Source organism: Stomoxys calcitrans, chromosome 1 (genome assembly GCF_963082655.1).
Source record: "Stomoxys calcitrans chromosome 1, idStoCalc2.1, whole genome shotgun sequence".
In the NCBI taxonomy this organism is placed as follows: Eukaryota; Metazoa; Arthropoda; class Insecta; order Diptera; family Muscidae; genus Stomoxys; species Stomoxys calcitrans.
In genome coordinates, this window is record NC_081552.1 from 8,629,861 (window position 1) to 8,648,454 (window position 18,594).

Genomic DNA, 18,594 nt, shown 5'->3' on the forward strand with positions numbered 1-18,594 from the left:
AATTCTTATTCGAATTGGCTGACATTTTACACAGGTCTCCAGGTCTCGCTCTAATAGCAGAGCAAATCTTTTCTTATATCCTTTTTTTTGCATAAGAAGAGATGCCGGGAAAAGAACTCGACAAATGCGATCCATGGTGGAGGGTATATAAGATTCGGCCCTTCCGAACTTAGCACGCTTTTACTTGTTATATATAAGAAGATGACTGACTACCCTGGATAGAAAGATGTTACGAGCTGTTGTTGAAACATTTCAAAATTATTTGCTTTTAGACAGTAAAAAATAGTGCCCTGTATTGAATATATTGACGCTTTGATAAAGATAATAAATGGAAAACTTCTAGCAGTGGTAGTTCGAAATGTTAGCGAAAATGTAGTCATAAATTACAATTGAAGCTAAATATATTACTAGCTAAGGATAGATAAATCATTATTCTTTTTATTTTACTATTTTCCTAGCTATCAGTAGTTGGTTATAAATGTTAAAATTCTTAACTTGCAAATTATTTTAAAACTGCTATAATTTTATTTTAAAATCTTTTAATGCTGTATTTTTGCTCTTTTTATATTCTTATATCTGCTTATAACCTACAAACTAGTCTAATGTAAAGAAATCCGAAAATACAGACTCTTTTGTATCAATATTCGTTTTGCAGCATACTTTGGTTCTGGCCACCATTTTTATTACCATATTTACTGCTTCAATTCCGTTACATACAACAGGGATGCTATTCTTCCCAACTCTTTTTCTAGAGTATATCTCAAGGCGTTTTGCAAATTGGTTTGTCTACACATTGGTTTGAGTTTGTGTTTTTTCCATCTCGTTCCCAGGCTGATGATTTACGGCCAAAGTGATTTTTTCACCCTCCTTTGTTGCGGCGGTACACACAATATCACCATTGACTTCCCTTTTCGATTTATTGTTGCTATTGGACGATTTGTCAGTGGCTGTGGTGGCGGTTGAGGCCGAGGTTCCCGATGATGAACCCCCTCCACTATTATGGACAATGGTTGGAGCTAGAAAGCAATTGTTTTGCGGTGTTGGCCCAGCCCTGGGTATGGACATTCGTCGCGAGCCCTTTCGCTTATTCAATGCACTTCCACTACGTTTGTGGGTGACAACACTATTTTCGTTGATCAACTGGGCCTCTACCTCATGGCTGGTAACACAGCTGAATGCCTTGGTAAATGATTTGCGGAAATTGTCACTCAGAAAAGCATAAAGTATGGGATTCATGGCCGAGTTGGAATAGGCTAAACAACCGAACAGCAATATTAGCAGAATTTCCAGACGAGTCAATTCCTTGTGACCCACAAAGGAGTTGATCAACGACACTTGTGACACCCAATGTGGCAACCAGCAGAGTATGTACACCGTGATGACCGTCAGCACCAAACGTGTCACTTTGCGGTGCGAACGTTTCTTCTCCTTGGACTTGTGCTTCTGCTGGACACTGTGCAGCTTGCGTATCACCAAATAGTAGAACACCAGAATGAAGCACAAAGGGGTGGCAAAGCCCAGCAGGAATGTGTAGAGTATAAAGGTGGTACCTGAGTGCTTCTTGTACACCTCCGGCCAGTCAATGTTACAGGAGTAGTTGATGCCATCTTCTTGGCGCACTGTGCTGGCAAAGAGAATCACCGGCATCATAAGCACGGCCGAGGTGACCCAGGCTATCACGGAGACCAACTTTGCAATGCGTATCGTTCGATACCGTGGCGATTCGATGGGATGACACACCGCCAGATATCTATCGGCGGCCATTATCAGCAGGAATATGGATGAAGTAAACTGAGTTATGGAGGTGCTTACCATGTAGGCCTTGCACACAAATTCACCAAATTTCCAACTGCATATACGCATGGTGTACAGCAGAAAGGGGATACCTATGAGGAAGCACTCATCAGCTATGGCCAAATTTAAGATATAAATATTTGTGACAGTTTGCATTTTGGAGAAACGAAAAACCACCCATATCACCAAGGTGTTGCCAAATAGACCCACCACACATACCACTGAATAGAGAGCCACTGTAAAGACATGAGCCAATGAGTTGCTACTTTGAAGACACTCCTCATGGAAAGTTATCTCCTCATAGTTCTCTGTATGATTAAAATCCCAAGCCATGGCAGTGGATTCACTGCCTACATGGCTAATTGCCGTTGCGGCTATGATAGTGGAGGCGAAGCTCTTTGTTGGGCCAGTGGTTGATGTTGCATAATCTCTATCCACCGTAGGGAGGTCATGTCCTGTTTCTGTGTGAGCTACAGCAACAACACCAGCACCCGTCCTGCTGGCTAAGCCATCCACTGCATTACGTGATGAGTTTAAGGCAACTTTAAATGCTTTGGTCTTTCCACTCTGCACAATACCATGGGTTTGGTTTATAGTTTCATTACTTCCGAAAATATATACACCCTGGAAATCTTTGGTAAGATCACCCACAAAGTTGCTGGTAACAGCTATAGCGGCTTTTGTTTTCTCATCTCCGGTTGTTGGGTTACCATTGACAGCTGCAAATAAACCATCTCGGTGTGGTGTCCTAGCCACACTTGGTGCCATATCTGAGTTGAGTGTTGTTGGTTTCTCGAAAGCTCCCGGAGTAGACCACGTGACTGCTGTACCTAAGGTTCTGGGTTGGATGGCATGTGTCCAGGAGCAACAAAATAATAAGTTGGTGCAAATGACAAGATACCAATAGCACCACCATGGAAGCGGTAATTGTTGAATGTAAACATGTTTCCTGTCTTGCACATTGCGTCCCATTGTGTGACTGTCTTTGGCAGGGGATGCGACTTCGATGTTTGTCTTTCTTGCATTGATGGTGCGACTAATGCACATGTCCTCCATTGCCATGCATATCCGCTTCCGACTTAGCTGTCTCACAGTGTTAGTGGAACGTGCCTCCGTTTTTGAAGTGTTTGCAAGAGTTGACATGGTGTGGGCCGCATTATCTGTAAATTAAGTAAGATTGACATTTTAATTAGTTTTTCCCATAAATGCAAGAATATATGCTAAACATTTTTGCTTGGAGTGAGAACCGCTTTTAACGATACATAAAAAAAGTTCAAGAGCCAGTTGTGTTAAATAATTGCGCTTGTGGTTTCTTTAATTACTTTATTTGATAAGGAAAATAAAACAAAACCACAATCCATCGAACATAACACAAACAATAGTAAAAAAACTATTCGTAATTATCAACTGAAAAACTGCAGAAAGGGAAAATGCACTTGTGAACAGTTTTTTGGGAAGTTTTTCTGGGATTCTGCAATTTTAGACAGTAATAATAATTATCTTTTAAAAATATTTGAGACACATTTATCATGGAATAAAAGTCGGGGACATGTTTAAAAAAAAAAAAGTTTATTGTTGGAGACACATTTTCTATAGAAAAAATGTCGGAGACACATTTTCTATAGAAAAAATGTCGGAGACACATTTTCTATAGAAAAAATGTCGGAGACACATTTTCTATAGAAAAAATGTCGGGGACACATTTTCTATAGAAAAAATGTCGGAGACACATTTTCTATAGAAAAAATGTCGGAGACACATTTTCTATAGAAAAAATGTCGGAGACACATTTTCTATAGAAAAAATGTCGGAGACACATTTTCTATAGAAAAAATGTCGGAGACACATTTTCTATAGAAAAAATGTCGGAGACACATTTTCTATAGAAAAAATGTCGGAGACACATTTTCTATAGAAAAAATGTCGGAGACACATTTTCTATAGAAAAAATGTCGGAGACACATTTTCTATAGAAAAAATGTCGGAGACACATTTTCTATAGAAAAAATGTCGGAGACACATTTTCTATAGAAAAAATGTCGGAGACACATTTTCTATAGAAAAAATGTCGGAGACACATTTTCTATAGAAAAAATGTCGGAGACACATTTTCTATAGAAAAAATGTCGGAGACACATTTTCTATAGAAAAAATGTCGGAGACACATTTTCTATAGAAAAAATGTCGGAGACACATTTTCTATAGAAAAAATGTCGGAGACACATTTTCTATAGAAAAAATGTCGGAGACACATTTTCTATAGAAAAAATGTTCGAGAAACATTTTCTATAGAAAAAATGTCGGAGACACATTTTCTATAGAAAAAATGTCGGAGACACATTTTCTATAGAAAAAATGTCGGAGACACATTTTCTATAGAAAAAATGTCGGAGACACATTTTCTATAGAAAAAATGTCGGAGACACATTTTCTATAGAAAAAATGTCGGAGACACATTTTCTATAGAAAAAATGTCGGAGACACATTTTCTATAGAAAAAATGTCGGAGACACATTTTCTATAGAAAAAATGTCGGAGACACATTTTCTATAGAAAAAATGTCGGAGACACATTTTCTATAGAAAAAATGTCGGAGACACATTTTCTATAGAAAAAATGTCGGAGACACATTTTCTATAGAAAAAATGTCGGAGACACATTTTCTATAGAAAAAATGTCGGAGACACATTTTCTATAGAAAAAATGTCGGAGACATATTTTCTATAGAAAAAATGTCGGAGACACATTTTCTATAGAAAAAATGTCGGAGACACATTTTCTATAGAAAAAATGTCGGAGACACATTTTCTATAGAAAAAATGTCGGAGACACATTTTCTATAGAAAAAATGTCGGAGACACATTTTCTATAGAAAAAATGTCGGAGACACATTTTCTATAGAAAAAATGTCGGAGACACATTTTCTATAGAAAAAATGTCGGAGACACATTTTCTATAGAAAAAATGTCGGAGACACATTTTCTATAGAAAAAATGTCGGAGACACATTTTCTATAGAAAAAATGTTCGAGAAACATTTTCTATAGAAAAAATGTCGGAGACACATTTTCTATAGAAAAAATGTCGGAGACACATTTTCTATAGAAAAAATGTCGGAGACACATTTTCTATAGAAAAAATGTCGGAGACACATTTTCTATAGAAAAAATGTTCGAGAAACATTTTCTATAGAAAAAATGTCGGAGACACATTTTCTATAGAAAAAATGTCGGAGACACATTTTCTATAGAAAAAATGTCGGAGACACATTTTCTATAGAAAAAATGTCGGAGACACATTTTCTATAGAAAAAATGTCGGAGACACATTTTCTATAGAAAAAATGTCGGAGACACATTTTCTATAGAAAAAATGTCGGAGACATATTTTCTATAGAAAAAATGTCGGAGACACATTTTCTATAGAAAAAATGTCGGAGACATATTTTCTATAGAAAAAATGTCGGAGACACATTTTCTATAGAAAAAATGTCGGAGACACATTTTCTATAGAAAAAATGTCGGAGACACATTTTCTATAGAAAAAATGTCGGAGACACATTTTCTATAGAAAAAATGTCGGAGACACATTTTCTATAGAAAAAATGTCGGAGACACATTTTCTATAGAAAAAATGTCGGAGACACATTTTCTATAGAAAAAATGTCGGAGACACATTTTCTATAGAAAAAATGTCGGAGACACATTTTCTATAGAAAAAATGTCGGAGACACATTTTCTATAGAAAAAATGTCGGAGACACATTTTCTATAGAAAAAATGTCGGAGACACATTTTCTATAGAAAAAATGTCGGAGACACATTTTCTATAGAAAAAATGTCGGAGACACATTTTCTATAGAAAAAATGTCGGAGACACATTTTCTATAGAAAAAATGTCGGAGACACATTTTCTATAGAAAAAATGTCGGAGACACATTTTCTATAGAAAAAATGTCGGAGACACATTTTCTATAGAAAAAATGTCGGAGACACATTTTCTATAGAAAAAAATGTCGGAGACACATTTTCTATAGAAAAAATGTCGGAGACACATTTTCTATAGAAAAAATGTCGGAGACACATTTTCTATAGAAAAAATGTCGGAGACACATTTTCTATAGAAAAAATGTCGGAGACACATTTTCTATAGAAAAAATGTCGGAGACACATTTTCTATAGAAAAAATGTCGGAGACACATTTTCTATAGAAAAAATGTCGGAGACACATTTTCTATAGAAAAAATGTCGGAGACACATTTTCTATAGAAAAAATGTCGGAGACACATTTTCTATAGAAAAAATGTCGGAGACACATTTTCTATAGAAAAAATGTCGGAGACACATTTTCTATAGAAAAAAATGTCGGAGACACATTTTCTATAGAAGAAATGTCGGAGACACATTTTCTATAGAAGAAATGTCAGAGACACATTTTCTAAAGAAAAAATGTCGGAGACACATTTTCTATAGGAAACTCTTCAACGAATGGTTATGCCTCATTAGACATTATCCGTACATACTCTGACTTCTTAATATACCCCACCGTAATAGGTTTCGAGTGCAGATTTTTCCTTAGTCTAGAGGCCTCAGATGTATCCTCCACGGAGCTGCAAAATTCCACCCAGGATTTGTTCGGAGGTTTTCTCAGCTCGCCAATATATTTTTTTTAGCTCAGCCTTACAGACGTCCCAATCGTGTGGTGCTCTTGTGGCTTTCACCCTGTGGAAGAGTTTTCTACAGTCCTTCCTTACACCTACCAGCTCTGGGATCCACCATGGCGGTCGCTGTTTGGCCCTTCGCTTAGCACTAGTACATGCACTTGGCTTGGCACTAAGACAAGCGAGTCATTCAGGGCCTTCGTGATCCGCTGGACCATTATGTCTGTATCCTCCGCAGTTTCCACTTCCACTTTTCTGGTCTAGAAATGATAGTCGTGCAGAATGTGTTCTGTCCCACAACCCACCTTTCCTCTGTTTAGCCAAGAGACCAATTTCGCAGTATTTTCGACAAGGCTGAAACTAATATAATGATGATCAGAGAAGCTGAGGTCATCCAACACAAAGGTCACATCTAGTACCTCCTGCCTGTTCCTGGTAATAAAGGTCGGTTTATTCCCTTTATTAGAAATCGGCAGATTGCAACTTATAATATATTCGATGAGCTATTCAGCCCCTTCGTTGATATCTGAACTTTCCCATATCTGGTGATGTGCATTAGCATCACTTCCTACAATGATGCTCTTCTAGCTTGCAGAAGCGGCTGCATACAACAACTTAAGGTTTGGAGGCGGCATCTCTGAATCCCGTGCCATATATAGGGAAGCCAGCTAGAAATGAGAGTTATTTATTTGAAGGTTGGCTACTTCAGAATCTTCAGTGCTTAGCGACGGAAGAAGAAAAACATTTGGACTACTCTTTGAAGAATACAGGCTCTGTGGCACCCATTCCCCGTACCCTTGAGTAGTTTAAATCCCGGAATTCCCCTGTCGTCAGAAAGACCTTTAGTACCACCGAAGCGGCCTTACAATGGTGAGGATTTATCTGCAGAAACCGGACCATAGTCAGCTTTCACAACTTCCACCACTGTTGCGTTAGCCTCGTCTTTTGATTCCACCAGGAGTTCATCCTCACAAGATACGTTAGATCTTGTCATGATGAGCTTCCGTACGCATCCAGGGGTAGGTAAGAAAGCATTGGAACCACTCTTCCTCAAGATACTGGACACTTGCGGTTCTTAGATGCTTCACTAGCTGCTGTTGTCGAAGAACTTTTTAAGTTCCGTGAGTTCCCGCTGGCGCTCACCTTGAGCCCAGTCCATTTGGATGACTCATTCAGAAAAGGCTTGCCGGGTCCCGTTTCGATACCCTCCCCTACTGTCTCGATCATGGCAGGGGAATTTTCCGTCTCATGCAATCCGCCAGACTCTAGCGATATGGTCGATAGTTCCTCAGGCAAGTGTTCATCAACAACTGCTGAGTCGTTTTTGATTCCCCAACCCCATTGCTTCTATAGACCTTCAGTCTGAATCCGTAGGATACAACTCCTTCAGACTTGTTGAGGTCTGCGACACAGCCGAATACTGCTGTCCCCGAAGACAATTAGTCTGTATCAGCCCCGATACCAGCCTGCAAACTAGAGGAGACCCAGGAAATTCCGCAAAAACATCGGAGTATACTGATGACAGTTCATTGACTATCCCACTCCAATTATTCCAAGGAGCCAGAACTACTCTGCTTTGCCAAGTGACGTCAATTTCTTCAAGTGCAATGGGAGGTGGTTGTTCTACAAGGACTACATTCACCCGACAGCTATTTACCGCATCTGATACCGTCTTTGTATGAATGTTGTCTAGACCCACTTGATATGCCGCTTGATCTAGAGATTCTCTCTTATAGCGCTGAACCTCACGCTCTAGATCATGTAGATCTACTTTAAGACTTCTGGGCGTTGGATATCTATCCACAAGATGTAGATTTAGATGGTCTCTGCGATAACAGTCCAAAAGGTTTTGTTTAGACAGCATGTAGTTACGTCGTCGCACTGGTAGGATCTTTGTCTCCTGATAGAGATGGTCCACATGAGAACTGAGGAGACAGTCCGTCGCAGTTCGGAGGGCGGCATTCAGACAGATCTGAATATCATTCCACTGCGTGTCACAGAGTTGACGGGACCACACTGGCGCTAATTAGTGAGTGGTGTAATGTAATGTTTTTGGGGCAAAGCAGACTGATGATGGAGCTTGGTTAACTTCGAAATCGCGATCGCTGTAGCCCAATGCATTAATCGCAACCATATATTGTGTAAATTTTTTTTAAAAAAGAGTATTTATTTTGCTTTCTATTCTAAATAGAAACAAAGCCAAACTCTGTATTGGTTTCAGCAAACAAAGCCAACATCTGTATTGGCTTCAGCAGTACAAATCCAACAACAAAATGAAAAAACCAAAATAAAGTAGCGCAAAAAGAGATTAAAATTAATTGAATTAAAATTAATTTTAACTTTTATTTTTTATAGATTTTTTCCCAGACAGTTTTTAGTTATTTTATGTTAATTTCTTAAATCATTAAAAATTCATACATACATCATATCGCTTTGTAAAATCTCTTTGTACGCTAGATATTCTGTCGTACACTGGTAATTCCACATCTTTCTTTTTAAAATCTCTTAAATCCCATAGTCATGAGTTTTATCCTATTAAGAAAACAGAAAACTATTCATTGATTTGAATCCCAAGCTCTAATTAATCTCATAGCGAAATCTTTTCCTAACTCATACATTTATCATATTTTCCAACTAGCACCAACATAAGACATTCTTTAAGCTTACAAAATCAATCTTATCGATAGTTTTTCAATTGAAATAAAGTTTTAATCAAAACATAACAAAGTTGTGTTTCGCATTGGATTTCAAATTCAATTGGTGTTCTAATTTTCCCATTGCATTCTGGTTCGCAAATCATCAAGATTCATATTCAATATGATCCAGCTTGAAAGTATTTTAAAAGTTTCATATTGGACCAGTTTGAGAACAAGGAGGAAGGATAACAAATTAAAGTTTTGCCCATGGACCAAAAAATTTAAATGGTTCTATGTTTCGCTTTATGAATACAGATATGAAGCTCTAGAAGTATATTTAAAGAATTCATCTGCCACTCTCCCTTTCGCCTTACATTGCATATTGCCATATATAGTGCTCTGTGTAATTTCCCTGAAATCCCATTAAGAAATATTTATTCATAAGTGGTTTATAATTCTCTTGGTAATGTTTGGCAATTACATACTTTTTAATTTGTGCTGTTGGGGGCATTTAAACACATAATTTACCCATTTCAATGGTAATTCCATAAATGAAGTCAATTAAAGGATTATCGCTAGAAATTTAAGACACACCCATGATTGAGGAGTGAAGAGTTGAAGAGACAGGCGGAATCAATTGCATAATAACAAAATGGTTTTTTTTTATACCCTCACCATAGGATGGGGGGTATACTAATTTCGTCATTCTGTTTGTAACTACTCAAAATATTCGTCTGAGACCCCATAAAGTATATATACTCTTGATCGTCGCGACATTTTATGTCGATCTAGCCATGTCAGTCCGTCTATGCGTCCATTCGTCCGATCATATATTTCTTAGTTTTACCTGTATGCCAAATTTCAGACCTCTAGCTCCATCTATGAAGAATGTACCAAATGGTACCAATTTTGGTACTAACGTGCGAATAGTGAATAGACCATATAGCCACCCATCATATATTTCATAGTTATACTTTTGTGCCAACGAAAAGTACCAAATGGTACCAAAATATACGAATTTTTAATAGAAAATTTGGTCACCCATCATACATTTTAAATTCATCATTTAGTCATCCATAATTTATTTCTTAGTTGTACCTGCATGCAAAATTTGTGACTCAAGCTTCATTTGTAAAGAAAGTGCCAAATCATACCAATTTTTTTTTTACCAAATTGTACGAATTTTGAATAGATCATTTAATCACCCACCATATATTTCCTAGTTGTACCTACATGCCAAATTTCTGACCTCTAGCTCAATTTGTAAAGAAAGTACCATATGGTACAATTGCGGTCATAAATGTACGTTTTCTCATGCTACCAGTACTTTTATTCTATTTTTTCTTTTCACCCTCAACCTCTCGCACCAAATGTGTTTTAAGTCAAAATTCAAAATTCTACCTCTATTCATCCAACCTGCACAAAGTTCAACCATTTCGTAATTTTTGGCACTTTTTTAGTACCTTAATGTAAAAATTTTTAAAAATTCTTAATGTCACCCAATTATGTTTGCCATTGTGTAATTAAGTTCAAAAACTTAGAGCTATAGATCAATTTACAAAGAAAGTACCAAGTACCAATTGTGGTACTAAATGTACAATATCTCCCAAACCTTAATTTTTACGAGACTCTTTTTAATTTGAGCCCAAGAAAATAATTTTAGCCATTTCCTTTCGCGCTGGGCAAGTATGCACCATTTCGTACTTTTTGGTACCTTTTAGTACCTAAACCTACGAATAACACCAAATCCGGCCTTATCTCGTACCGGTGACACAAGATAAAATTCGTGCAAAATTTCATGATTCTAGCTTTAGCTTTCTGTCTGTCGATATATCGGTTCACATTTAGATATAGCTAACATATTGGGTTGCCCAAAAAGTAATTTCGGTAATATAGTAGTAATATAGTCGGCGTTGACAAATTTTTTCAACGGCTTGTGACTCTGTAATTGCATTCTTTCTTCTGTCAGTTATCAGCTGTTACTTTTAGCTTGCTTTAGAAAAAAAGTGCGCGAAATTTTGTTTACATTTGTTTGTTTGGCGTCTGCCGGTTTGACTTCTTAAGCCCCTGGATGCCGTTATGTTTGTACGATTTGGCCGACATTTTGCGCATAGTTTTCTAATTGCGGCCTAATTTAGTCTATAACCTGATATCGCTCCCATATAAACCGATCTCCTGATTTGACTTCTTGAGCCCCTAGAAGCCGCAATTTTTGTCTGCTTTGGCTGAAATTTTGCATAAAGTAATTTGTAATTATCCAACAACTGTGCCCAGTATGGTCTAAATCGGTATATTACCCGATATAACTCCCATATACACCGATCTCAAGATTTGACTTATTGAGCCCTTACAAGCCGCAATTTTGGTCCCATTTGTCTGAAATTTTACATGTGGTGTTGTGTTATGACTTTCAACAACTGTGCTAAATTCAGTCCTCATATAGCTCCCATATAAACCGAACTTGATTTCTTGAGCCCTTACTAGCCGCAATTTTTGTCCGATTGGGCTGAAATTTTGTATGTGGTATTCCTTAATGGCTTCTAACAACTGAGTCAAGTACGGTCCAAATCAGTCTTTAACCTAATATTGCTTCCGCGTTAACCGGTCTCTCGATCATCCTTGTTCATTTCCTAGTAGCTTTAGTTTTTGCAGGTTTGACAGAGGTTTGGTACGTAGAATAAAATTATACCCTTTATTTTATTTTGAATAACTTTGCACAGATTTTTTTTTTTGTCCATAGGCAGGTTAAGTTTGAAAATGGGCTATATCGGACTATATCTTGATGATGTCTCCATATAAACCGATCTGCCGATTTTTGGCCTTATGCCCATTAAAGCTTCATTTATTATCCGATTTCGCAAAAATATGAAACAGTGAGTTGTGTTAAACCTTTCGACGTCTTTATTTAATACGACCCTGATCGGTCCAGATTTGGATATAGCTGCCATATAAACCAATCTCTCGATATAAGGTCTTGGGCCAATTAAAGCAGCATTTACTATCCGATTTCACAGAATTTTGCTCTAGCGAGTTGTTCAATACGGCCCAAATCGGTACAGATTTGGATATAGCTGCCTTATATACCGAGATCCAGATTTAAAGTTCAAGACCCCAATTAGGCACAATGAGTTGCATTGGGCCCCTTGATATTCGTACCGAATGTTGTTAAGATCGGTCTATATATCCATATAATTGCTGATCTCTCAATTTGTGGACTTGGGCGTATTTATTGTCCGATTTGGAATAGCGAATTGTGTTAGACTCCCCGATATCCATGTTCAACAGGTCTCAGATAGGTTTAGATTTGGATGTAGCTGTCATATAATACCAACCTTAAGTAAGAAAATGTATTAAACAAATAAAAGCGTGCTAAGTTCGGACGGGCCGAATCTTACATACCCTCCACCATGGATCGCATTTGTCGAGTTCTTTTCCCGGCATCTCTTTTTAGGCAAAAAAGGATAACAGAAAGGATTTGCTCTGGTATTAGAACGATATAAAGATATGGTCCGGTTAGGACCACAATTAAACTATATGTTGGAGACCTGTGTAAAATATCAGCCAATTCGAATAAGAATTGCGCCCTTTGGGGGCTTAAGACGTAAAAAAGAGAGATCGATTTATATGGGAGCTGTATCAAGCTATAGACCGATTCAGACCATAATAAACACGTATGTTGATGGTCATGAAAGAATCCGTCGTACAAATTTCAGGCAAATCGGATAATAATTGCGACCTCTAGAGGCTCAAGAAATCAAGATCCCAGATCGGTTTATATGGCAGCTATATCAGGTTATGAACCGATTTATACCTTATTGGGCGCAGTTGTTGGATATCACGTCGGGCCAAAATTCATTCAAATCGGATAAGAATTGCGCCCTCTAGAGGCTCAAGAAGTCAAGACCAAAGATCGGTTTATATGATAGCTATATCAGGTTATAGACCGATTTGAACCATACTTGGCACAGTTGTTGGAATCATAACAAAATACTTCGTGCAAATATTCATTCAAATCGGATAAGAATTGCGCACTCTAGAGGCTCAAGAAGTCAAGACCCAAGATCGGTTTATATGGCAGCTATATCAGGTTATGAACCGATTTGAACCATACTTGGCACAGTTGTTGGATATCGTAACAAAATACTTCGTGCAAAAATTCATTCAAATCGAATAAGAATTGCGCTCTCTAGAGGCTCAAATAGTCAAGACCCAAGATCGGTTTATATGGCAGCTATATCAGGTTATGGACCGATTTGAACCATACATGCCACAGTTGTTGGATATCATAACAAAATATTTCGTGCAAAAATTCATTTAAATCGGATAAGAATTGCGCCCTCTAGAGGCTCAAGATATCAAGACCCAAGATCGGTTTATATGGCAGCTATATCAGGTTATGAACCGATTTAAACCATACTTGGCACAGTTGTTGGATATCGTAACAAAATACTTCGTGCAAAAATTCATTCCAATCGGATAAGAATTGCGTACTCTAGAGGCTCAAGAAGTCAAAACCCAAGATCGGTTTATATGACAGCTATATCAAAACATGGACCGATATGACCCATTTACAATATCAACCGACCTACACTAATAAAAAGTATTTGTGCAAAATTTCAAGCAGCTAGCTTTACTCCTTCGGAAGTTAGCGTACTTTCCACAGACAGACGGACGGACAGACGGACGGACATGGCTAGATGGACATAAAATGTCGCGACGATCAGGAATATATATACTTTATGGGGTCTCAGATGAATTTTTCGAGTAGTTACAAACAGAATGACGAAATTAGTATACCCCCCATCCTATGGTGGATGGTATAACAAGTAAAAACGTGCTAAGTTTGGCCGGCCCGAATCTTATATACCCTCCACCATATATCGCATTTGTCGAGTTCTTTTCCCAATATCTCTTTTTAGGCAAACAAAGGATAAAAGAAAATAATTGCTATAGTATTGGAACTATATCAAGTTGTTGTCCTATTCGGGCCATAATTGATGTGATTGTTGGAAACCATAGTAGAAGTCATTGCGCCCTTAAAGGGCTCAAAAAGCAAAATAGAAAGACCGGTTTATATGGGACCTGTATCGGGTTATAGACCGGTTCGGACAATATTTAACACGTTTGGTCATGGGAGAAGCCGTTGCACAAAATTTCAGCCAAATCGGATAATAATTGCGTCCTCTAGCGGCTCAAGAAGTCAAGACCCACAGATAGATTTATATGACAGCTATATCAGGTTATGGACTGATTTGAACTATCCTTACCACAGTTTTTGGAAGTCATACCAAAACACGTCGTGAAAAATTTCAGCCAAATAGGATAGAAATCGCTCCCTCTAGATGCTCAAGAAGTCAAGATCCCCAGATAGGTTTATATGACAGCCATATTCGGTTATGGAACGATTTCAAACATAATCAGCACAGTTTTTGGAAGTCATAGTAAAATACCTCATGCAAAATTTCAGCCAAATAGGATAAGAATTGTGCCCTCTAGCGGCTCAAGAAGTCAAGATCCAAGATCGCTTTATATGACAGCTATATCAAAACATGGACCGATATAACCCATTTACAATCCCAACCGACCTATACTAATAAGAAGTATTTGTGCAAAATTTCAAGCGGCTAGCTTTACTCCTTCGAAAGTTTGCGTGCTTTCGACAGACAGACGGACGGACATGGCTAGATCGACTTAAAATGACATGACGATGAAGAATATATATACTTTATGGGGGTTTAAGACGAATATTTCAAGGAGTTACAAAAAGATTGACGAAATTAGTATACTCCCATTCTATGGTGGAGGGTATAAAAAGAGTTTAATCCCTAAACATTTGGTTCATTGCGAACCGGATAAAATCGTGTGTTTTTTTAAAAAATTAAAAAACAAAATCCCAAAAATGAGTGGTTAATTTTTTGTCAAAAAAATATGTTAATTACATTTCGAAAAGACCCAGTGACTGAACATTCAGTGATTTCCAACAACAATTGTGCAGTGATCCACCAGTTTAAAGCAAAAGAAATATGAGAAAAGTGTAAAGAAAAGAATTGGCCACATACAACCGTACATACATACACAGACGGATGGCCAACATACAAAAGAAATATGAGAAAAGTGTAAAGAAAAGGATCCCTCCAAACATTTGGAAGTGACTTTCTCACTCCCTCCCAGAATAGTCACTTTTTAGATCCTTTTGTATGATAGTTTGTAGAGATTTCAAGATTTACAACAACAAAATACATTACTGTTGGAATTCTATCATTTATGTTTCGCTAATTAGTTTCTCATAATCAACTGTTATTGCTACAAATTTAAAAATAGATTTTTTGTTGTTGTTTTAGACGCTAACTCAAAAAACCCCAAACAAGAGAATGTATGTTAACTTAGCCTTCTGTAATGAAGAAAGGCCGGTAGCACAGAGCGATAGCATAAGCCTCACAATCGTAAGGTTGGCTGTTCAAATCCCAGTCAGGGAAAATCATTGCAAATAAAATCTTCGATTATTAATCCTGATTTGGAAAAGAAATAAATTAGAAAGAGAAATAAAAATAAGCCTCACTCTAGAAGGTAAAAAAAAAACATTAGCAAATAAAAATTTATTTTTATTAATGACGTTGATAATCGAATTTTGCACTTTTTTTAGTCCCTATTTAGTCACTCATGGGTATATATCGCCAAGTGGAACGTTTTCTCCCGTACCGAGACACTTATTAGAGTAAAAAATGATATCGCCTGAGATTGTTTTCAACTTCCGTGAGTGCAGATTTAGTGACTCGCACGATAGAAAATGTTTGGAGGGATTGGCCACATACAACCGTACATACACAGACGGACGGCCAACATAAAAATATCCAAAATTTATTAAAAACCAAGAATACACAATAAATATACTTTATAAAGTCGGAAATGGATATTTCGATGTGTTGCAAACGGAATGACAAAAAGAATATACCCCTATCCTTCGGTTATCGTTATAATTAATTGGTGTGGATCTTAACGAGACCCGTCGCCCTGAATATCTTGATCGTCACGTTCAAAATGCTGGACATTATGGGTCCGACGGGGTACACCCCCTAAACTCCCTTCAAATCGGTCACGTTTGCCTACTATTTCAATAAGGGGCTCAAATAATAGGTATTTGATAGTAGAAAACGAATTTGATATCCAATTTTGAGGCCAATTGTTTGGGGTATTCGCACCATATAAACTCCCCCTAAACCTATTGCAATTGCGGTTCAAATAAAAGGTAAAGCACGATGCTGATATTTTTCAGGGCTAAGTTCTTGGTTGGCTGCCTAACATTATATAACCCTCAAACTGGACATATTTGTGGATTATGGCAAAAAGGGGCTTAATTCTGATATCTGTTTTACGTCCAAGTGTTTCACATATATACCGACTATAGCAATATGTAGCTCAAAAGTGATGTTTGGGAGTACAGTATGAATCTGATATCCACTTTCGAGCCAAATGCTTCGACTACTCCAATCCATCACCAAAACCAAGAGAATTTATTAGATTTAACATCCAAACTTTAATAGGTGGATCCCCTTACCCTTTTTTTCAAAAACGCCAGATTTCGGAGATGGGTGGGGCAATTTACGCGAAGTTTAGTTTGTTTATAATAACTCAAAAACAGAAATTTGGTATTATTATTTAAGGTGGGATGTCTAGGGTTGCCGCCCCACCTCCAAACGGAGATTTAAAGCAATAATGACAATGTTAGGCTCAAATGAAAGGTATTTGAAACTAGAGCACGAACCTGATATATAGTTGTCCACCCCACCCCTAAAAACACCCCCATTCCGGAAGTATTTACCCATCATGGCAGTATAAGGCTCAAATGGAAGGAATTTGGGAGTAGAGCACCTATATGATATCCACATTGGGACGAAATATCTGAAAGGGCGTATCAGCACCCACAAACAGTGCTTAGTTCCTGGACGTATTAGTAGAGAGCTCAGATAAAATAAGAGAGTGAGAGGAGGCGCAGCGGAGTGAGCTCTGTCCAGCTAGTCTATTTATAGAAAATTAAATAGTTGCGTTTTGTTTGTTTATTTGTTAGTTTGTTTGGCTGTTCTGTATAGACTCAAAAAAGGCTAAACCGATGTCCACAGATGGTAAAGCTTAACCCTCCGGTGAAAATGAGGTACTAAATTTTTAGATATTCGAAGGGGGGCGGACCCTCCTCTTTACCCCAATTTTCAGAAACGCCCGATCTCGGAGATTTGTGCACCGATTTAAGGGAAATTTTGCATATCATCTTATGGTACCCAAGAACACAAAATTGGTATAACATCTCAAAACCCAACCGAACAGACATGTTTACCGACTGGGACAATTTGGATATCAAATGAAAGATATTTAAGAGTAGAGTACGAATTTGGTATAAAAATTACACCTTAAGTGTCGGGGGATTCCCTACCACCCTACGGCACACTTACTGCTTTGGGCAATATGGGTATAACATGAAAGGTATTTAAGAGTAAAGTACGTACTTGGCATAAAATTGTCCCCCTAAGTGTCGGTGGGATCACCCACCGCCACCCAAACACCACCCAACTGGACACTTTAAACACTTTGGGCAATATGGGGATCAAATGGCAGGTATTCAGAAGATGAGTAAAAATCTGACATTCCTGACAATTCCTTGATGTCTGAGGGCCCTTCCTACTCCCAAAACCCAATAGCAGGACATATTTACCGATTGGGATAATATGGATATCAAATGAAAGGTATTCAAAACTTGAGTAAAAAGTTGACATACAAATTTATCCCGGTTCGAATCCAATGTTCATATAGGGATTCAAGTATCTGGATCACGTGCTACCATCGTGCCGTTCAGCAGTACATATTTGATCCTAGCGTCGGGGAGACCGGCCCTCACCTCCCAAAAAAGGAACACCAAACTCTCATGTAGGACGACCGAGAATATATTGTTCTGAAAAAAAGGACGTCTCAGAGGGCAATTCCCATTCCCTCATCCTACCAAAAAGAGGAATTAAAAATAATATATGAAGCCCGATCACCATAGAATAGGACAGCAATAGAAGGTATTTGGTAGTAGAGTACACTTTTAACCTTGAAATTGGGATAGACACAGGAGGACCTGGGGATCTTTAAAAATGTGCTATTCCAAGTGGTAGCTACATAATATGATTTTTGAATATAGATAACCAATAAAAAAAATAGTGTGGATCAGAACGAGACCCGTAGCCCTGAATATCTTCATCACCACCTTCAAAATGATTGACATAAAATCGTGCTCTAGCACGATGCCGATATTATTTTAGGGTCCGCGCCCCAAACTCCTCCATTCAAACCGGCCATGTTTGCCTAATATGGCAACAAATAATAGGTATTTGATAGTGGATATCAGATTATGAATCTGATATCCACTTTCGGAGCAAACCAAAACCAAGAAAATGAAATAGATCTAACATACAAACTTTAGCGGGTGAACCCTCCCCTTAGACTATTTTCAAAAACGCCAGAACTTGGAGATGG

The 18,594-nt window shown here is 37.7% G+C and overlaps 1 protein-coding gene across 2 annotated transcripts in view; it reads right to left on the bottom strand.

The window, feature by feature from the left end:
• Positions 1-528: 528 nt before the first annotated feature.
• Positions 529-18,594, bottom strand: part of LOC106091773 (substance-P receptor) — a 72,766-nt gene continuing 54,700 nt past the window's right edge. For both annotated transcript variants that reach the window (XM_013258433.2, XM_059360607.1), the window contains exon 2: positions 529-2,954. In XM_013258433.2, coding sequence (XP_013113887.1) covers positions 787-2,937 — 2,151 coding nt within the window. In that variant the 5' untranslated portion in view covers positions 2,938-2,954 and the 3' untranslated portion in view covers positions 529-786. The remainder of the gene's footprint in view (positions 2,955-18,594) is intronic.